The sequence below is a fragment of the Salvelinus fontinalis genome, chromosome 28 (genome assembly GCF_029448725.1).
Source record: "Salvelinus fontinalis isolate EN_2023a chromosome 28, ASM2944872v1, whole genome shotgun sequence".
NCBI lineage: Eukaryota > Metazoa > Chordata > Actinopteri > Salmoniformes > Salmonidae > Salvelinus > Salvelinus fontinalis.
In genome coordinates, this window is record NC_074692.1 from 7,178,667 (window position 1) to 7,201,569 (window position 22,903).

Genomic DNA, 22,903 nt, shown 5'->3' on the forward strand with positions numbered 1-22,903 from the left:
TAGGTCTACAATTCATGAAACTTTTGAAAAAAATATATATGTAGGGCTTGACATTAACGTGTTTAACCACTTGTCCTTCAAACAAGGAGGTGACAAAAAATGTTGTTGTGTTGTTTGAATCAAGAAACCACTACAAAATAATATACGTTATTATTCCCATACCATTATTACAGAGAATCAGACAAATTATTCTACCCTCTGCCTATTGGTTACTTAGCTTATTCAAGCCTGTTGCATTGAAAGTGCCAAAATATTGCGTTGATTCGATCACAATTGCCACAGTAAAGTGAAACATTGATGGTTTTAACAGGGAAAACTCTAGAACAGTGGTCACCAACCTCTTCTGGGTCAAGATCACTTTGACTCAACATGCAAGCCGAGATCTTCCGCTCAACATGAACCAATTAAAAACAGTTCTGTAGCAATGAGGTTTGTGCAGTAAGCTATAGGCCAAATACATTATCACCGCATTTTGGCTTTGCTTGAATTTTTATAGGCTGTATGATCACACCGGTAATAGATCCGTTGTTGTATTACTTGTGAAACACAGCTGAGTGAGCGTAGATATAAATAATTCGCTTTTCATTTGAATTTTAATGGACTGACGGAGCCTGCATCTGATGGTCAGTCTCAGCAGAGGGAGAGAGCAGCAGACTTAGGGTCCGCCTCTCAACATCCCTAGGCTCTCCCTTTCCTCCACTGACCAAAAAGGGACACCATCTTCCAGCTGGCAAAATTCGAGTCGCGGCGAATTATTTCTGCCTCATGCAAAAATTAATGTTGTTACTCCTATGAACAAAGAAAGTGAAATATTCCTCGATATTAAAAAAGCCACTAATAATAACAACAACTCAAGCCTATAGATACACTTTCCTACTCATTCATTACTTATAAAAGTGTTGAATACAAAGTGTTGACAGTGCACCTACCACCAACAGCCCGAGACGAATAAGAAAAAACTCAAGGCTTTATCGTTGTTTTTTTTACAGAAATGTTTGGCAATAGACTAGGAATACATTGGACCGGTTGGTGACCATTGCTCTAGAAAGTTGAGTGAAGTTCAATCTCGTGTTTCTCTGTGTGAGCTGATATTTCTGCGTAGCAGTCCAGGGGGAGCTGCACGGCAGTCTCGGGGCTTCTGCAAGAAGCTTAGTGTCACGTTCCTGACCTGTTTTCTGTTGTTTTGTATGTGTTTAGTTGGTCAGGGCATGAGTTGGGGTGGGCATTCTATGTGTTGTGTTTCTATGTTGGGTTTAATGTGTTGCCTGATATGGTTCTCAATTAGAGGCAGGTGTTTGACGTTTCCTCTGATTGAGAACCATATTAAGGTAGGCTGGTTTCACTGTTTGTTTGTGGGTGGATGTCTTCCGTGTCTGTATGTATGTTCGTACCACACGGGACTGTAGCGTTTTGTTTGTAGTCTGTACCTGTTTGTGCGTTCTTCGTGTTATATCTAAGTTCTCTAGTTCAGGTCTGTCTACGTTCGTTTTTGTTATTTTGTAATCATTCCAAGTGTTTTTTTCGTGCTCGTCTTCGTCGTTTAATAAATCATTATGTTTTCAAAACCCGCTGCATTTTGGTCTGATGTTTGGGCTCGCCTCCGTGCTGCCTCCTCATACCACCGCCTCTCGGCTTTAGCTGCCTCCAGCTCTTCACGAGGGCGGCGATATTCTCCAGGTTGTGCCCAGGGTCCTTTACCGTCCAGTATTTCCTCCCATGTCCAGAAATCCTGCGATCGCAGCTGCTGCTTTTTCCCACGCTGCTTGGTCCTTTGTTGGTGGGTGATTCTGTAACGTTTGTTCTCCTCCTCATCTGAAAACAACAGAACACGAAGAACGCACGAACAGGAACAGACTAAACAAACGAAACAGTCCCGTGTGGTACATACACTGACACGGAAGACAATCACCCACAAACAAACGGTGTGAACAGCCTACCTTAATATGGTTCTCAATCAGAGGAAACGTAAAAACCTGCCCCTAATTGAGAACCATATCAGGCTAATTAACAATGAACCCAACATAGAAACATATAACATAGAAAGCCCACCCCAACTCACGCCCTTATCATACTAAACAAATATAAAACAAGGGAAAACAGGTCAGGAACGTGACAATGTGGCTGGGGGTAATAGCGTTTCTTTCACTTGACCCATCAATTTAGACAAATGTGTCTGGGTAAGCATCATCTAATATTTATACAATATTTTTATCGGGACATGTTCTATTTTAGATATTTCTACTATGCAAATATGTAAGTTACCATTTAACTGTACCATTTACACCTTCTGTATCCTGTGCATGTGACAAATAAACATAGATTTGATTTGATATAGTGTGTGTTTACCGGAGACGGTAATGTGAAGAACAACATGACCTGCACCAACGTCCGATTAGGATATAGGCCAAGGACTAGATAAAGTGTATTTTTACTACTACTTTTTGCTACTACTTTCACCACTTTTAGTCTTGAAATCTTTGGTTGTTTACTACACTGTCTTACTCACTCTGTTTAGCACATGGCCTCACATGTGAATCCTTAAAGAGATGGGTGGGGCTAAGGCTTAAGAGGTTGTGAATGATGCTGAATGGGTGTAGACAAAGAAATACATTCAAGGGCCATTTTCTCAAACGTGAGGTTACAAGCTGATCAACTTTCAAAGCAGAATTACTTTCCCATTCTTCCTTAACTGCAGTGTATGATATACCATTATGTAGACTGTAATTTTATCCAATAAAAAAATAAAATAAAGAAACTATTTTTTTTGTTGCTACATAACACTTTATGGATCACATTTATAAAACACAGGAAAATCACATTTTTGATTGCACTGGGCCTTTAAAGTTTGTTTCTATTGGAATATATGTGTACACTCCGATATGCAACATAAAATATGTTTTTATAGGCTACTTGCTGGAATATCCAGAGCCTAGAGCCTCTTGTGAGTGTATTATGTGGTTGTTGTGCTATACATGACGGATTGATTGCTGTAGTGTTTTTACGTCATATCCAAGAGGCATATAGTTACAGTAAACTGTGATATAGGCCCTCATGTGAACCATTTTAACTTTGAGCCTGTTTCTCATGCTGAGGTCTATAAAGCACTAAAAGCAATGGAGACTAAAAAGTCTGCAGGTCCAGACAACCTAGATCCCCTACCTCTTAAAGATAGCAGCTGATATTATTACTGAACCTGTGGCTCACATTTTCAACTGAGTCTCTTGACCAATTCCATACCCAGCATTTGGAAATCAACTTATGTCCTCCCACTGCTGAAGGGTGGAGATCCCTCAGATGCCAATAACTATCGTCCTATCTCTAAACTCCCTATCCTGGCCAAAGTCTATGAATCCCTAGTGAACTCACAGAACTCACAGTTAAACATCTTAGTTGAACAGAACATACTGAGCGTGGTTCAGTCTCGCTTTAGATCTGGGCACAGCACCACAACTGCAGCTACGGCAGTGGAAAACAACATCATTAACGCACTAGATAAAAAGCAACATTGTGCTGCTCTGTTTGTTGAGTGTAAGTGCTTGTTTTATGCTGGATCATGTTGTTGTATTGTATTGTTGTATGTTTTAATTCTGTAATTTATTGATTGTTGCTGCCTTCTTGGCCAGGGGTCTCCCTCGAAAAATTGGCTCTGGGTGTCAATGGCCTTTTCCTGGTTAAATAACGTTTTTTTTTTAAATACAAAACTATTGAGGTTCACTCGTTGACAATAAACACAAATGGAACTGTATATTGGTAGTCACTAAAGTGAATGCATTTTTCTCATGTCCACCCTCTCTGTCCTTCCTCCCCCTCTCTAGAGTGTGTGTTTGGGTTTTGTAGAAGCCCATCCACACACTCTGTCCACACACAGGCCATGAGCGCTGCATGGACATGACACACACACACACACACACACACACACACACACACACACACACACACACACACACACACACACACACACACACACACACACACACACACACACACACACACACACACACACACACACACACACACACACACACACACACACACACACAGTGGCTGAAAGAGTGCAATTCAAAGCCCTCAATGACACTCAGACTGGATTGTCAAAATGTCATCAATCCACGCCTATGTGTGTATTAATGTGGCCATTCAACATTAAACACATCAGGGAACCTACAGTGTGCACCACCACACTTACAGCCATTCATTTACAAGACAAACAATGGATGGCAAACAGTATTGGGAGGAAACGTATGTCTCTCTTTCTCTTCCCTTTTCATTATTCTTCCTCCCTCCACTCTACTCCATTTTCCTTCCTTTTCCTTCTCTCTCGTCACTTTTGCTTGTATTGAGTGGGAAGAGGGAAGCTGGTTTCCTAGTGGCATATGAGAAGGTGAATGTGTTTTTTTATTAAAAAAAGAAAAGCACTGACAGAGAAAGAGAGAGAGAGACATCTCTATTTTTAAATGGAGGGGGCGTTTTGTTAGGAATCTGATATGCTGTTGACTGCAGCTAGGTCCTGTTCTGTCAGGTACAGAGAGGGCTGGATTCAGAGCCTGTCATTTCATTGCAGTGGAAATGAAATTGTATCCTTCCTTCTATCTCCATTAGTCTTCATCCCTTCATCCTTCTCTCTCTCCCTCTATTCAATTCATTCATCTGTCCACCAACCCCCTCCTCATCTCCTTTCTCTATCTCTCCCCCTCTCCCCCTCTCCTCTCATTCCTACGTACGCTTTTTTGTCTCCTCCTCCTATCCCTCCGCCCTTAATTTCCTTAGTGTACATGAGATCGATAGATCCCTTCCTGTGTTCAGAGGTGGATTTAGAGGTGGATTTAGGGAGCAACATGCTCGGGTTACCCTGTTGGAGGGCCCCGGGGTGGCTGATTTGGGGGGGTCAGGGGACCAGAGGGGTGACAGTGACAGGACACTTTACTGGTCACTCTACATCACTGCCGGTTAGCACTGAACATGTCTGAAGTGGACGTGGAACACAAGTTCCGTACTGGGTTCAATCTCAGCATCTCCCCTCATTTTGACAACACTGATAGACATGATGCCATTTTAAACCGTTTAATACACTCCACATGTCCATAACCCCAACAGCCCTTAAACCCCATGTCCAATAAATGTTCTGCTGCTGTCAGTCTGTCTGTCTGTCTGTCTAAGGAAGAGCGTCCAGCAAGCCAGAGGAGATCAATATAGTTAGCTAGGTCACCGGTGATAGAAGTCAGTATTCAACATCCATCCATGTCTGAGGATGTCAGGAAATGATGTGGAAACTGGCCACTAGGAGCATCAGTGAGCAGTGTTACTTTCAAATAGGTTTCGGAAGCATCTGCCTCTGATTCCAAAGGTCGCAAGTTCAAATCCAGCAATCGAAAGTTGTTTTTGAGATTTTTGTTTAAAGCCTATCCCAAACCTTAACCCTTACCTTAACCAATTAGCGTTAATTCCTAACCTTAAAAATGTGGAGTTGGTGTCTAAACTTTAAACACTTAGAAATTTGACATTTGGAACAACTTCGAAATTTGACTTTTGAGAAACATGGAGTCACCCCCTCAGTCCAGCCAGCCCACCCCAGCAGCGGAGCAGCTCTCTGTCTGTTTAATGGTGTTAGGTCAGGACCTGACCCCACTTAAGCTTTTACCTACACCCCCCAGCCCCAAACGACTCCCCGCGGCCCACCGACCTGCTCTGTGCCGCCCTCCCTTCTCCAGGCTAAATAGCATTTATAATGATCTGACCCTAGACCTCACGTTAAAAGTGAGCATACCCCCAGCCCCCCCCCCCAGCACATGCCCACTCTAATGTCATGGCTGAAAACCATAATTCGCTAATTACTGTAGTATCTGGTGTTTGATTGAGATACAGAACGAGGAAAAGTTCATTACTCTCAGATTTTGTCAGGCCTAGAGTGTGTTTCTGCGGGGTTCAGAGAGGTGTGTATGTGGGCCGCCTGACGTCACTGTCTCTGGTAAGTCATGTACATCCCCTAACTGCCTGTCGTCTACCAGGCTGTCTGCACTGCAGGTCAACCTGATTAGACCAGCCGTGCTCGGAGGATCACTTCTCTCAGACCAGAAAAAAAATCCATACATAAGTCTCTTTTTACACTGCCCAGAACGTTGGGGTCCAATCAGATCCAAGATGGACGCCTCTCCAGTCTCAATAATGCATTGAAGTACAGCCACTACTGTACAATGCGTCACGGCTCTTCCTGAGGACGGCGGTGGAGAGGGAGGCATAATGGTGGCACATAATTTGAGCACCCACAGGGGAGAGAGAAGCCTGTTTGCGGAGAAACCACTCAACACATTAGCGGTGGAGAATGAAAGAGCTCCTCTGTAGAGCGCTGTAGTGTCCTCGCTCCGCTAGAACCTCAAGTAGCAGAGAGAAGCCACAGCAGCCCAGTAAAGAAAGGCTGGACGAAAGAGATCCGGTGTTATGAGATTGTAAAGTTTAGTTGGAATTCTCAAACCACCAGGAGGCAAGGCTCACCTTTAGTCATAAACTATGACCCCTAAAGAGGTTTTCCTGGTCAGATGTCGTGGTGAGGAACAACTCCTGGCCCTAGTCAATATGAATTAGGGTAAATCATCCCACTACGAGATAGTTAAGTTGCTAAGCACTGCTCCACTAGGCTTAACCTTTGTGAGGGAGATCATAACTACTTCGTTATTACCTTGGTAAGGGTCGCTACAATACTTTTCATGAGTGCTGCTGTCATGTGCCAGGGGTTATGTTGTTTCCTTCCAACACAATGCATCTACTATTTTCGACGGACATGTGCTTTGACTTGCAGGAACATACCAGTCATGTTTCACCACAATCCGATGATCAGGGTGCACGCATGGAAGCATACACCCACACTATCACACACACACACACACACATACTAGCACGCAGACATACAAACACACACACACACACAACCTTATAAGTCTGCTGAGAGACAATCCCTCTTTGTTTCTCTGTCCTTTTCCACTGCCTCCTCCTTCTTAGGAATGCACCACTGCCATGTCTCTACTGCTCCAAAAACAATACTGTGGTGTGTGTGTGTGTGTGTGTGTGTGTGTGTGTGCATGAGTGTAGGTGCGTGTGTGTGCGTGTGCACGAGTGTAGGTGCGTGTGTGTGCGTGTGCATGTGTTCGTGTTCAGAGATTGAGACTGTGTGTATGAGAATAAGAGCTTCATTGTTTATTTTGGGATGGAAGTGGAAACCAGAGAAGAAACAGAGTTTGGTCCACAGAGAAGTGATGGACAACAAAGGAATGAGCAGAGGCTCAGCGTCAGACCATCGTTCTCTCTCCCCATTCGCAAAGCACTCTATCGACGCACCTTCTCTCACCATGACCTGAACTACTGTTGTACGTTCATTGCCCCTGAGGGGATACACACATGCAATTTGAATACATTTTTTGAAGATAGGTTTGGTCCTCATCTTCCAGTATTATTAAGAGGTCATTCGCAATTGCCAAATCCATTTATAGACTTTCAAATTCATGATATAAGGCCATTGATCTTGAGGAATTTGCCTGTAAATGAGCTTAGTTCACCTGTCTGATCTGGCTTCCATAGCTGTCTATGCATTTCTCCAGCCCCATCCCTTAGATGTTTACGGGAGGGGGGAAATTGCCTTGCAATGAAGAGTGTTGGGCTCTCAGTAACTGAGAGGTTGCTGGTTTGAATACCCGAGTGGACTAGGTGAAAAATCTGTCTGTGCCATTGAGCAAGGCACTTAACCCTAATGGCTCCTATAAATCCCTCTGGATAAGTGCGTCAGCTGAATGTAAAACGTTAAAATGTTTTCTGAAACAGTGGCGGGGTGTATGTTTTGTTGTTGTTTGAAACACAGATTTCCCTTTTAAAGACCCTTTTTCTGTTGGTGGATCAGAGGAGACCGATGAAATCCTAGACAGTAACAATACAAAATGCACTCAAAATGTACTATTTAACAATATTTGAATATTACCTGTTGTAAAATTGCATATAAAATGCGTTATACCCATATTGCGTGCTTTGGATATGGGCTTTGACAATGAACAAGGACGGGTGTGGTGAATGGTATGTAATTAAGCTTTGTGCTTTTTGCTAAGACAAAAACATGCCTCCCCTTCCATTTGTTTATTTCCTTCTTCCACATTCATTTTCCTCAAACACCTCTTCTCTTCATCTCTCTCCTCTCTTTTACCTTTTCTCTCACACTGAATTCCACTACCCTCGCTTTCTCCCCTCTCTCAGGTGCATCGTCTGTGATCAGCAACGATGACGACTCAGCCTCTCCTCTCCACCACGTGTCCAACGGCAGTAACACTCCGTCCTCCTCTGAGATGGGCCCAGACGCCGTCATCATCGGCATGACCAAGATCCCCGTCATCGAGAACCCTCAGTACTTCCGCAGCAACAGCATGCTCAAATCAGACACCTGTGAGTAGAACAACAAGACCATGGCTTACACACACACACGCACAGAGACAAGTATGCAATACACATATTAATGGCTTTCTTTCGCCACCAGTTCATTTTAACTGGTAACAACATGTTCTGAGCTGACATAGCCTACTATGCTGCAGCGAAGAAGAGTAACGTGCGGACTAGGAGATCTCAGGGGATCTGAGTGCTGACGTCCCCATGAATCTGGTACACCAACACATATTGTAGACGCCATCTAAGAACCCACACCTGAATGTGCGTATGCATGGGTTGCCATAGCAACAACCTCTCCGCTGCTATGGAACTGGCCTTGGAGCTGCTGATAAAATGTGTTGAGTGGGACAGGATGCGTCCTCTGTGTGTGTGTGTGTGTGTGTGTGTGTGTGTGTGTGTGTGTGTGTGTGTGTGTGTGTGTGTGTGTGTGTGTGTGTGTGTGTGTGTGTGTGTGTGTGTGTGTGTGTGTGTGTGTGTGTGTGTGTGTGCGTGCGTGTGAAACAAACATTTTATTTAAAAAAATGTATTGGCTGGTCTCCAGAGTAGTGCAGCGTTCTGCATCGCAGTGCTTGAGGCGTCACTACAGCCCCGGGTTCGATCACAGGCTGTGTCACAGCCGGCCGTGACCGGGAGACCCATGAGAGGGCGCACAATTGGCCTAGCGTCGTCTTGTTTAGTGGAGGGTTTGGCCGGACAGGATTACCTTGTCTCATCGCGCTCTAGAGACTCCTTGTGCCGGGCCGTCTGCAAGCCGACTCCGGTCGCCAGTTGGATGGAGTTTCCTCCAACACATTGGTGCGGCTGGCTTCCGGGTTAAGCAAGCAGTGTGTCAAGAAGCAGTGCAGCTTGGCAGGATTGTGTTTCGGAGGACTCTTGACCTTCGATTCTCCCGAGTCCGTAGGGGAGTTGCAGCGATGGGACAAGACTGTAACTATCAATTGGATATCATGAAAAAGGGGTAAAAAGTACCAACAAATTATAATAATAATAATAATGTATTGTCTTCAGAGACCAGTCAGACCACAGCCTTCTCCCCATTGGCCCAGACAGGAGAAGAGACCGGAGACAGATATGCACATACACACGCACATACACACACACATACATGCACGGACGCATTGTGTGTGAGTGCTTGTGCATCAATGCCACTTGTCAGCAGTGTAGCTGTATCCATCTAATCGATTAAAATTCGAGGTCATGCCAATGAACACATGTTCCTGTGCATATGACATTTAGAGGCAAAGAGGACTGTGTCTCTCAGTAGTCTCAGTGTGTGTGTGTGTGTGTGTGTGTGTGTGTGTGTGTGTGTGTGTGTGTGTGTGTGTGTGTGTGTGTGTGTGTGTGTGTCTGTGGGGGGGGGGGGGGGGGGCTTGGTTCTTTTTTTCTTAGTGGGGACCTTAAATCCCCCAAAATCCCCACAAGGTACAATCCTCTGTTGTGGCGACATTTCCCACATCCCCATGAGGACAAAGGCTATTTTAAGATTAGGGCTAGGTTTAGTGTTAGGGTTGCAATTAGGGTTAGAAATAGGTTTAGGGTTAGGAGTTAGGTTTAGGGTTTGGGTTTGGGTTAGGGTTACAAGTTAAGGTTAAGGTTAGGGTTATGGTAAGAGTAAATGTTATGGTTAGGGTTGTGGTTTAGGGAAAATAGGATTCTGAATGGAAAATAAATGTAGGTCCCCACGAGGAAAGAAGAACAAATCGTGTGTGTGTGTGTGTGTGTGTGTGTGTGTGTGTGTGTGTGTGTGTGTGTGTGTGTGTGTGTGTGTGTGTGTGTGTGTGTGTGTGTGTGTGTGTGTGTGTGTGTGTGTGTGCGTGCGTGCGTGCGTGCGTGCGTGCGTGCGTGCGTGCGCGTGTGGGTGTGTGCGTGCATGTACAGTACCAGTCAAAAGTTTGGACACACCTAGTAACCAAAAAGGTGTTATGTTATATTTTAGATTCTTCAAAGTAGCAACCCTTTGCCTTGATGACAGTTTTGCACACTCTTGGCATTCTCACAACCAGCTTCACCTGGGATGATTTTCCAACAGTGTTGAAGGAGTTTCCACATATGTGTAACGGCTTTCCTCCTCCTCTTCATCCGAAACGCAGCGTGGTTATATGACATGATTTATTTAAGTAAAGACGAAAAAGCACGAAAACACTTTAACAAACTACAAAACAACAAACGACGTAGACGCACCTGAACATAAGAACTTACATGACACGAAGAACGCATGAAACAGGAACAGACTACATAAACCGAACAAACGAACAAACAAACCGAAAACAGTCCCGTGTGGCGCAACATACATAGACACAGACACAGGAGACAACCACCCACAAACAAACAGTGTGAAAACACCTACCTTAATATGGCTCTCAATCAGAGGAAATGAAAACCACCTGCCTCTAATTGAGAGCCATATCAGTTCACCCTTATACCAACATAGAAACACATAACATAGACTACCCACCCAAACTCACGCCCTGACCGTCAAACACATACAAAATAACAGAAAACCGGGTCAGGAACGTGAAATATGCTGATTACTTGTTGGCTGTTTTTCCTTCACTCTGTGGTCCAAATCTCAAATCATCTCAAATGAGTTGAGGTTGGGTGATTGTGGAGGCCAGGTCATCTGATGCAGCTCTCCATTACTCTCCTTCTTGGTCAAATAGCCCTTACACAGCCTGGAAGTGTGTTGGGTCATTGTCGTGTTGAAAAACAAATGATAGTCCCACTAAGCACAAACCAGATGGGATGGCGTATGGCTGCAGAATGCTGTGGTAGCCATGCTGGTTAAGTGTGCCTTGAATTCTAAATGAATCACAGACAGTGTCACACGCAAAGCACCCCCACACCATCACACCTCCTCCTACATTCTTCACAGTGGGAACCACACATGCAGAGATCATCCATTCACCTACTCTGCATCTCACAATGACACAGCAGTTGGAACCAAAATTCTCGAATTTGGACTCATCAGACCAAAGGACAGATTTCCACCGGTCTAATGTCCATTGCTCATGTTTCTTGGCCCAAGCAAGTCTCTTCTTCTTATTGGTGTCCTTTAGTAGTGGTTTCTTTGCAGCAATTCGACCATGAAGGCCTGATTCACACAGTCTCCTCTGAACAGTTGATGTTGAGATGTGTCTGTTACTTGAACTCTGTGAAGTATTTATTTGGTCTGAAATTTCTGAGGCTGGTAACTCTAATGAACTTATCCTCTGCAGCAGAGGTAACTCTGGGTCTTACATTCCTGTGGCGGTCCTCATGAGACCCAGTTTCATCATAGCACTTGATAGTTTTAGCTACTGCACTTGAAGAAACTTTCTTGACATTTTCCGCATTGACTGACCTTCATGTCTTAAATGAATGATAGACTGTCATTTCTCTATGCTTATTTGGGCTGATCTTGCCGTCATAGGGATTTGGTATTTAGGGCTATCTTCTAAATAGGGCTATAATCTGTCTATCACCCCTACCTTGTCACAACACAACTAATTGGCTCAAACACATTAAGAAGGAAAGAAATTCTACAAATTAACTTTTTACATGGCACACCTGTTAATTAAAATGCATTCCATGTGACTATCTCATAAAGCTGGTTGAGAGGATACCGAGAGTGTGCAAAGCTGTCATCAAGGCAAAGGGGGGTTACTTTGAAGAATCTCAAATATAATATATATTGTGATTTGTTTTAGGTTACTACATGATTCTATATGTGTAAATTCATAGTATTGATGTCTTCACTATTATTCTACGATGTAGAAAATATTAAGAATAAAGAAGAACCCTTGAATGAGTAGGTGTTCTAAAACCTTTGACTGGTATTCTATGTGCATATCTGTCTCCGGCTTCTTCTCCTGTCTGGGCCAATGGAGAGAAGGTTGTGATCTGACTGGTCTCTGCAGCCCCAAAAAATGGATTCGTAAAATGTCAGTCAATGATGCTCAATACTGTACAACTCAGTGTTTGTGTGTGTGCGTGTACGGGAGCATGTGTGTGTATAAATGTAGTATTCACTTTGATGAGGAAGAGATTAACAGTGTAGGTCAGGTATTCTGTCAGGGGAGTGGGTGTGACTCTAATATCTTAGAAAAAGATCTATGGCCTCCATTAGTTTTGTCCACTCCATTAGAGTGGTCAGAGCTCATTAAGAACATGAGACACACACACACACCCCAGCTGATAGACACACTCACAGATGCACTGTCAACTTGCATGTCTTGCAACTTAAGTACTAAAGGCCGACACAACAGAGGTTTCCTCCTTTCTTAGTGCAGTCTACTCTTCTTTCGACCCCTGTATCTTCCTTTTGTTCTCTCCATCCTGGTCTCTGGGTTTAGAAGGATTAACATTGTACTAAATGTATTTTTACCAGGATGTTTACTTGCAGAAGGGCTCTCCTCCTGTGGAAATGATCCCGTTCACCCATGACATCAGAACACAGGGACTAAAGTCTAAAGCCAACCCCTATTCTACACTCCAGAAGTGAGGCTTTGGAAATGAACAGCTACTTAGCTGAAACTAGAGAGGATGACAGACAGTGGAAGGGGGTGGACTTGGATAGGGAAAATGTCTCTTCTTGACATGTATATTTTACGTACTTACAAAGAATGATAAAAGAGTACATGTGTAGAGTTTGGTTGTGTAAATGTAGACTTACTGTACATGAATTGGCGGTAATGGTGGAATTGTATGGTTGTAATGGTAAAAATATCTGAGTTTTGACTTGGAAGTATTTGTGTAACCATGCTATTATTGTTGCGAAAGAAGAGAATTAGTGAGCAATGGTAACGAGTTGTGGCTTTTGTGGATAACTGTTCTGGGAACTGTGGGAACTTACATGTAATTAATTCCCTGAGCTGTTGTTTTGGCAGATGTGATGTCATCAGGTTCACACACACACAAAGCTGCGCTCAGGTCTTCAGTCTGTATGTGCTAGTCTAATGGCCTAGGCTCTCTGTCTCCCTCTCCCTGTCTTTTTACATAATATTGGGTTATGCCTCTCAGTAAGTTAGTGCAGATCGATGCAGCTTCAAAGTCTAGCCCGCTGTAATGCAATAGCTGGAGTGGTGGGCTTTTCTTCAAATGCATTTCTTAATCAGATCAGAAATAAATCTTGATGGTTTGTGTCCGGGTCCACGGTTTCTCTCTCTGAAGACAGTAACCTGCTGGTGAATATGTTTTGGTGTTCTCCAATGTCCTCCTGCTGTAGAGGGAGGCCTGGGTTGAGTTAAGTGGGCGCAGAGCATCTACAGTATCTGGCTGCATGAAAACCGCTCTGGGAGAAAGCACTGGGAAAAGCCTGCTATGTTATTACCACCAGACTGATCTCAGTGTTAGTTCAGTCAAAAATCGTTGTTTCAAATAGACCTTCAAACATCAATTTCTGACGATTCCCACCTGACAGCTATTACACATGCTGAGAGACAGAGCTGAGCTAACACTGTACAACACAATGCTACAAATTGCTATCATCACAATAAAAAGACAGAATACAAAACGAATAGTAAAACTCCCTTTCAATTGAAAATTAGACAAAACACCTCACCACAATGTACAGTACCAGTCAAAAGTTTGGACACACCTACTCATTCAAGGGTTTTTCTATTTTGACTATGTTCTACATTGTAGAATAATCATGAAGCCATAAAAACTATGAAATAACACATATGGAATTGTGTAGTAACCAAAAAAGTGTTAAACAGATCAAAATATATTTTAGATTTTTATTCTTCAAAGTAGCCACCCTTTGCCTTGATGACAGCTTTGTACACTCAATCACTGACAGTGTCTCCAGCAAAGCACCCCCACACCATCACACCTCCTCCTCCATGCTTCATGGTGGGATCCACACATGCGGAGATCATCAGTTCAACTACTCTGCGTCTCACAAAGACACAGCGGTTGGAACCAAAAATCTCACATTTTGACTCATCAGAACAAAGGACAGATTTCCACCGGTCTAATGTCCATTGCTCGTGTTTCTTGGCTCAAGCAAGTCTCTTCTTATTATTGGTGTCCTTTAGTAGTGGTTTCTTTGCAGCAATTCGACCATGAAGGCTTGTTTCACACAGTCTCTGAACAGTTGATGTTGAGATGTCTGTTACTTGAACTCTGTGAAGCATTTATTTGGGCTGCCATTTCTGAGGCTCGTAACTCTAATGAACGTATTGTCACGTTCCTGACCTGTTTCTGTTAGTTTTTGTATGTGTTAGTTGGTCAGGACGTGAGTTTGGGTGGGCAGTCTATGTTTTCTGTTTCTATGTTTGTTTAAGGGTGACATAATATGGCTCTCAATTAGAGGCAGGTGGTTTTCATTTCCTCTGATTGAGAGTCATATTAAGGTAGGTGTTTTCACACTGTTAGTTTGTGGGTGGTTGTCTCCTGTGTCTGTGTATGTCGTTGCGCCACACGGGACTGTTTTCGGTTTGTTTGTTCGTTTGATGTAGTCTGTTCCTGTTTCATGCGTTCTTCGTGTCATGTAAGTTCGTTAGTTCAGGTCTGTCTACATCGTTTATTATTTTGTAAGTCATTCCAAGTGTTTTTCGTGTTCGTCTTCGTTTTGTCAAATAAATCATTATGTCATCATACCTCGCTGCACATTGGTCTTCCGATCCCTCTCTCCTCTCCTCGTCCGAGGAGGAGGAAGAGGAAGAGCTAGACAATCGTTACAGAACCACCCACCAATATACGACCAAGCAGCTTGGGGGAGCGCAACAAAAGAACCAGGACTCGTGGACATGGGAGGAGATATTGGACGGTAAGGGACCCTGGGCTCAACCAGGAGAGTATCGCCGCCCCAAAGCTGAGCTGGAGGCAGCGAAAGCAGAGAGGCGGCGATATGAGGAGCTAGCTCGGAGGCAGGAAAAGGATCTGGGCTACACTATGTGGGAGGAGATCGACAGGTGGGCGATCAACCCAGGGCGAGTGCCGGAGCCCGCCTGGGATTCTCTGGCGCAGTGCGAGGAGGGATACCGGCGTATGGAGGCAGCACGACGACGCGGTAGGAAGCCTGTGAGAAAACCCCAAAAATTTCTTGGGGGGGGGGGGGGCTTAAAGGCAGAGTGGCGAAGTCAGGTAGGAAACCTGCGCCTACTCCCTGTACTTACCGTGGAGAGCGAGAGTACGGGCAGACACCGTGTTACGCAGTAGAGCGCACGGTGTCTCCTGTACGTGTGCATAGCCCGGTGCGGGTTATTCCACCTCCCCGGACTGGCAGGGCTAGATTGAGTATTGAGCCGGATGTCATGAAGCCGGCCCTACATATCTGGCCACCAGTGCGTCTCCTCGGGTCGGCTTACATGGCACCAGCCTTACGCATGGTGTCCCCGGTTCGCCTACATAGCCCGGTGCGGGTTATTCCACCTCCCCGCACTGGTCGGGCAACGGGGAGCATTCAACCAGGTAAGGTTGGGCAGGCTCAATGCTCAAGGGAGCCAGTACGCCTACACGGTCCGGTATTTCCGGCGCCACCTTCCTGTCCCAGCCCAGTACCACCAGTGCCTACACCACGCACCAGGCTTCCAGTGCGTTTCCAGAGCCCTGTTCCTCCTCCACGCACTCTCCCTGTGGTGTGTGTCTCCAGCCCAGTGCCTCCAGTTCCGGCACCACGCACTAAGCCACCTGTGCGTCTCCAGAGCCCTGTACGCACTGTTCCTTCTCCCCGCACTCGCCCTGATGTGCGTGCCCTCAGTCCGGTACCTCCAGTTCCGGTACCACGCACCAGGCCTATAGTGCGCATTGAGAGTCCAGTGTGCCCTGTTGTTGTTCCCCGCACTAGCCTGAAGGTGCGTGTCCTTAGCCCGGTGCCTCCAGTTCCGGCACCACGCACCAGGCCTACAGTGCGCCTCATCCGGCCAGAGCCATCCGTCTCCCCAGCGCCATCTGAGCCATCCGTCTCCCCAGCGCCGTCTGAGCCATCCGTCTCCCCAGCGCCGTCTGAGCCATCCGTCTCCCCAGCGCCGTCTGAGCCATCCGTCTCCCCAGCGCCGTCAGAGCCATCCGTCTCCCCAGCGCCGTCTGAGCCATCCGTCTCCCCAGCGCCGTCTGAGCCATCCGTCTGCCCAGTGCCGTCTGAGCCATCCGTCTGTCCCGAGCCATTAGAGCCGCCCGTCTGTCCCGAGCCGTTAGAGCCGTTAGTCAGTCAGGAGCCGCTAGAGCCATTTGTCAGTCAGGATCTGCCAGAGCCGCCAACCAGACAGAATCTGCCAGAGCCGCCAACCAGACAGGATCTGCCAGAGCCGCCAACCAGACAGGATCTGCCAGAGCCGCCAACCAGACAGGATCTGCCAGAGCCGCCAACCAGACAGGATCTTCCAGAGCCGCCAACCAGACAGGATCTGCCAGAGCCGTCAGCCAGCCATGAGCGTCCAGAGCCGTCAGCCAGCCATGAGCGTCCAGAGCCGTCAGCCAGCCATGAGCGTCCAGAGCCGTCAGCGAGCCATGAGCGTCCAGAGCCGTCAGCGAGCCATGAGCGTCCAGAGCCGTCAGCGAGCCATGAGCGTCCAGAGCCGTCAGCGAGCCATGAGCGTCCAGAGCCGTCAGCCAGCCATGAGCGTCCAGAGCCGTCAGCCAGCCATGAGCGTCCAGAGCCGTCAGCCAGTCATGAGCTGTCCCTCAGCCCAGAGCGGCTATTTATCCAGAACTACCCCACAGTCCAGAGCTGTCTCTCTGTCCGGAGCTGCCCTTCAGTCCGGAGTTGCCCCTCTATCCTGAGCTACCTCTATATCCTGAGCTACCTGTATATCCTGAGCTACCTCTCTATCCTGAGCTATCCCTCTGTCCTGAGCTATCCCTCTGTCCTGAGCTACCTCTCTATCCTGGTGCTGCCCCTTGTATCGATGTTACCCAAAAGATTAAGTGGGTGGAATAGGAGGGTGGTCAGTCGTAGGGGGAAACGTAAGCTGGGATTGACTATGGTGGGGTGGGGACCTCGCCCAGAGCCTGAGCCACCACCGTGGTCAGATGCCCAACCAGACCCTCCCCTAAACTTTGTGCTGGTGCGCCCGGAGTTCGCACCTTAAGGGGGGGGGTTATGTCACGTTCCTGACCTGTTTCTGTTAGTTTTTGTATGTGTTAGTTGGTCAGGACGTGAGTTTGGGTGGGCAGTCTATGTTTTCTGTTTCTATGTTTGTTTAAGGGTGACATAATATGGCTCTCAATTAGAGGCAGGTGGTTTTCATTTCCTCTGATTGAGAGTCATATTAAGGTAGGTGTTTTCACACTGTTAGTTTGTGGGTGGTTGTCTCCTGTGTCTGTGTATGTCGTTGCGCCACACGGGACTGTTTTCGGTTTGTTTGTTCGTTTGATGTAGTCTGTTCCTGTTTCATGCGTTCTTCGTGTCATGTAAGTTCGTTAGTTCAGGTCTGTCTACATCGTTTATTATTTTGTAAGTCATTCCAAGTGTTTTTCGTGTTCGTCTTCGTTTTGTCAAATAAATCATTATGTTATCATACCTCGCTGCACATTGGTCTTCCGATCCCTCTCTCCTCTCCTCGTCCGAGGAGGAGGAAGAGCTAGACAATTGTTACACGTATCCACTTCAGCAAAGCTAACTCTGGGTCTTTCATTCCTGTGGCGGTCCTCCTGAGAGCCAGTTTCATCATAGCGCTTGATGGTTTTTCAAAGTTCTTGAAAGGTTCCATATTGACTGACCTTCATGTCTTAAAGTAATTATGGACTGTCATTTCTCTTTGCTTATTTGAGCTGTTAACCTTTTACGGGGGCAGCCCGACACCGGTACACTTATGACAACATCCAGCTCGAAGTGCAGGGCGCGAAATTCAAAATCAATTTTTTTTTAAATATTTAACTTTCACACATTAACAAGTCCAAGACACCAGATGAAAGGTGCATATCTTGTGAATCAAGCCAACATGTCCGATTTTAAAAATGTTTTACAGGGAAGACAAAATATGTAAATCTATTAGCTAACCACGTTAGCAAAAGACACAACTTTTTCTAACTCCATCAGTTTCTTACTCCATCAGGTGCTATCACAAATTCGACCAAATAAAGATATAAATAGCCACTAACCAAGAAACAAATTCATCAGATGACAGTCTGATAACATATTTATTGTGTATTAAATGTTTTGTTCGAAAAATTTGCATATTTCATGTATAAACCATAGTTTACATTTCAGCTACAATTCGAAATTGCACCAAAAGCAGCCATAATATTTACAGACACCAACGTCAAATAGCTAATTACTCATCATAAAACATTTCTGAAAAATATGTAGTCTGCAGCAATTGAAAGACAGGCATCTTGTGATTCTAGACAATATTTCCGATTTATTAAATGTTTTACAGCGCAAACAAAATGTATCGCTATATTAGTGTAGCTACAATAGACAGAAATAATTGGGCGCCCACGGCCAATTCACATGCACGACAGATATATGAAATAACATCATAAAATGGGTCTTACTTTTGCTGATCTTTCATCAGAATGTTGAAGAACGTGTCCTCTGTCCAGATGAGTCGTTGTTTCGATTCAGAATGGCAAATGTCCCTCTTCAATTAGCATTGGCACTAGCCGAGTGGCATAAATTTCTCCAACGTAAACACAGTCAGAGGACGGAACACGGCAAAACTCCCGAATAAAGTTTCAATAATCTGATTAAACTATATTGAAAAAACATACATTGCGATGATATGGTCACATGTATCAAAAAAAATTCGAGCCGGAGACGTTAGCTGTTCGTTACCAAGGCAAAACAGAAGTCCATCCCACTTCCTCCAGAGTACCGGAAGTGGACGGTCAGGACAAAGAAATAGTTTTTTTTCCACCACAGAACAAGATGAGCAGAAAAATTTCTTCTCTGACATTCTCTTTACACCAATAGGAAGGCGTATAGAGTGTCAGCAGACTCCTAAGTGTTAAGACCATATATAGGCATCAAATTGAAAAGAGCATCGATTTCTGACATTTTACTTCCTGATCAGGAAAAGTACTGCAGAAGGACTTCTGTTTCACTCAGAGAAATAATTCCAACTCTTTTAGAAACTAGAAAGTGTTTTCTATCCAAAAAGAATAATTATATTCATATTGTACGAGCAAGATTTGAGTAGGAGGCCGTTTGAAATGGGCACGATTTCACTGGCTACTCAACACTTTGCCTTGCAGCCATAATTAATGGCATAATATGGACTTGGTCTTTTGCCAAATAGGGCTATCTTCTGTATACCACCACTACCTTGTCACAACACAACTGATTGGCTCAAATGCATTAAGAAGGAAAGAAATTCCACAAATTAACTTTTAACAAGGCCCAGCTGTTAATTGAAATGCATCCCAGGTGACTACCTCATGAAGCTGGTTGAGAGAATGCCAAGAGTGTGCAAAGCTGTCATCAAGGCAAAGGGTGGCTACTTTGAAGAATGTCAAGTAGATAATATATATTCATTTGTTCAACACTTTTTGGGTTACTACATGATTCCATATGTGTTATTTCATAGTTTTGATGTCTTCACTATTTTTCTAAATTGTAAAAATAAAGGAAAACCCTTGAAGGACAACCCGTGTGGGTGGGTCCAAACTTTTGAGTGGTACTGTATATAAATAAAATAAAATAGTAGCTAGATCATTCGGTGCAACAAATGATGGCTCCCAGACCCCTTATCCAACCATAAGCCATCTCTTGTCATCTATGATACATCCAGTTAGGAAGTCACACTGATATCTTTAATAACTAGGTTCTGTCTGTCTTGCAGTTGTCCAGCACATCAAGAGGCACAATATAGTTCTGAAGAGGGAGTTGGGAGAGGGGGCGTTTGGGAAGGTTTTCCTGGCCGAGTGCTATAACCTGTCTCCTGAGCTCGACAAGATCCTGGTGGCTGTCAAGGTAACGCTGCTCTTTACTGTCTATCACAACCTACTGTAGACTACATTGTTTGACCAATTTCCAAATGGACTCCTAACCCCCAACCCCCTAACACTCTTATAGGAAAATCTGCCAATAGCCTGCTTCCACCAAGAATTCCAGCAGTCTAAGTCTGTGGTGAAACGAGATCTTATTGGAGTGTTTTCATTAAAAAATACATGACATGATGGGAAAGTAATAGATACAGTTATAGATCATTTGTAGTCAGCTATAGGGGAGTCATTGATTCCCACAAGAGCACAAAACGTGTGCATTTCTAGCCATCTTTGAAAAGCAAGTCAGGTAAAGAGCTTGAATAAGCTAAGTAGCCAAAAGACAGAGGGTAGCATAATTTGTCTGATTCTCTGTAATAATGGTATGGGTATAATAATGCATTTTATTTTGTAAAGTGGTTTCTTGCATCAAACAACACAAAACATTTTCCGTCACCTCCTTGTCTGAAGGACAAGTGGATAAACAGGTTAATTACAAGCCCTGCATATTTTTTTTCAACTCAAAAGTCTCATGGAATGTAGGCCTGAATTGAACAGCACACATTGGCAGTTACTGCAGGCTGAATGGTAGAACAGCTATTTCCATGTTAAAATGTTATGGGATACATTTTCTCCATTGTTTTTGATGGTAGGTCACTCTGGTAGGCCTACATTATGATCAAATAGCTACAGTAACCTACTTGGCCACTGTTAAAACTGCAACTTAAAGCAGATACAGCCTCAGTGTTCACAGTAAAGTTTGCGCTCAACAGACTTAGTGACAATGTTTTGGTTGAGGGAACACTGCCCAAGTCCATTTCTGTTCTGATCATAATGATGAGTCCTGTTTCCTGGAATGCATTTTGTTAAAGATGGGGGTGGATGAACCTCTTTTTCTGGCATCTCAGTATTCTAGCTGGGGGTCAGAACAGAGGGTCAGCCCTTGGCTTCCTTAGCGCTCTCTTGTTCCTATTTGTAAATGGACACTTCAGGTCTCTGTAAGCACAAAACACCCTATGTACTCATATACCCACTTTTTGTAGGACCAAATCAATTATTCATACAGAATCATTTCTATATATTTCTGTAGAAATGAATTTAGTCCCATATCGCTTACATTTCCTGAAACTCTCTCTCTTCATCCCTCTCTCTCTCTATCTCTCTTGTTCCTTATCTCTCTGTCTCTGTCTCTGTCTCTGTCTGTCTCTCTCTCTCTCTCTCTCTCTCTCTCTCTCTCTCTCTCTCTCTCTCTCTCTCTCTCTCTGTCTCTGTCTCTGTCTCTGTCTCTGTCTCTGTCTCTGTCTCTCTCTCTGTCTCTCTCTCTCTCTCTCTCTCTCTCTCTCTCTCTCTCTCTCTCTCTCTCTGTCTCTGTCTCTGTCTCTGTCTCTGTCTCTGTCTCTGTCTCTGTCTCTCTCTCTGTCTCTCTCTCTGTCTCTCTCTCTGTCTCTCTCTCTCTCTCTCTCTCTCTCTGTCTCTCTCTCTCTCTCTCTCTCTCTCTCTCTCTCTCTCTCTCTCTCTCTGTCTCTGTCTCTCTCTGTCTCTCTCTCTGTCTCTCTGTCTCTCTCTCTGTCTCTCTCTCTCTCTGTCTCTGTCTCTGTCTCTGTCTCTCTCTCTCTCTCTCTGTCTCTCTCTCTCTCTCTCTCTCTCTGTCTCTCTCTCTGTCTCTCTCTCTCTCTGTCTCTGTCTCTGTCTCTGTCTCTCTCTCTCTGTCTCTGTCTCTGTCTCTGTCTCTCTCTCTCTCTCTCTCTCTCTGTATCTGTCTCTGTCTCTGTCTCTGTCTCTGTCTCTGTCTCTGTCTCTGTCTCTCTCTCTCTCTCTCTCTCTCTCTCTCTCTCTCTCTCTCTGTCTCTCTCTCTCTGTCTCTCTCTCTCTCTCTCTCTCTCTCTCTCTCTCTCTCTCTCTGTCTCTCTCTCTCTCTCTCTCTCTCTCTCTCTCTCTCTCTCTCTCTCTCTCTCTCTCTCTCTCTCTCTCTCTCTCTCTCTCTCTCTCTCTCTCTCTCTCTCTCTCTCTCTCTCTCTCTCTCTCTCTCTCTCTCTCTCTCTCTCTCTCTCTTTCGCATTTGCCTCTGCACTAAAATCGCTATGACAGATTTCATGGAAATAGCAAAGATCAGAACACAAGAACCAATAAAACTACATTTACATTTTTACATTTAAGTCATTTAGCAGACGCTCTTATCCAGAGCGACTTACAAATTGGAAAGTTCATACATATTCATCCTGGTCCCCCGTGGGGAATGAACCCACAACCCTGGCGTTGCAAGCGTCATGCTCTACCAACTGAACCACACGGGACCAAACTACTTCTGTAAACACACACATGACACAGTAATCACTTACAGTATAAAAGTAAACACCATCTCTGCTTGGTCATTGCCAATTAGCTAACATTGTGGGCTATGGTTTTGTTTCTATAACTAATTTTTACTTTAAGAGCCACTTAAGTCTGCACTTGGTGGACTTGAGGCAAAAACATCTTGTGGCAGAATAGTACCCTGTCAGTAAACATCTCTCAAACTCAGTGTGCATGTAGTGAGTTCTGAGGAAACGTAGGTAGTAACCCTTGTGTGTGTGTGTGTGTGTGTGTGTGTGTGTGTGTGTGTGTGTGTGTGTGTGTGTGTGTGTGTGTGTGTGTG

General features: G+C 44.8%; 1 protein-coding gene across 3 annotated transcripts in view; it reads left to right on the forward strand.

Annotated features, from left to right (window-relative positions):
* The window catches only part of LOC129826026 (BDNF/NT-3 growth factors receptor-like), a 115,968-nt gene that overhangs the window by 34,512 nt on the left and 58,553 nt on the right, over positions 1-22,903 (forward strand). For all 3 annotated transcript variants that reach the window (XM_055886288.1, XM_055886290.1, XM_055886291.1), the window contains 2 exons: positions 8,233-8,418; positions 20,127-20,257. In XM_055886288.1, coding sequence (XP_055742263.1) covers positions 8,233-8,418; positions 20,127-20,257 — 317 coding nt within the window. The remainder of the gene's footprint in view (positions 1-8,232; positions 8,419-20,126; positions 20,258-22,903) is intronic.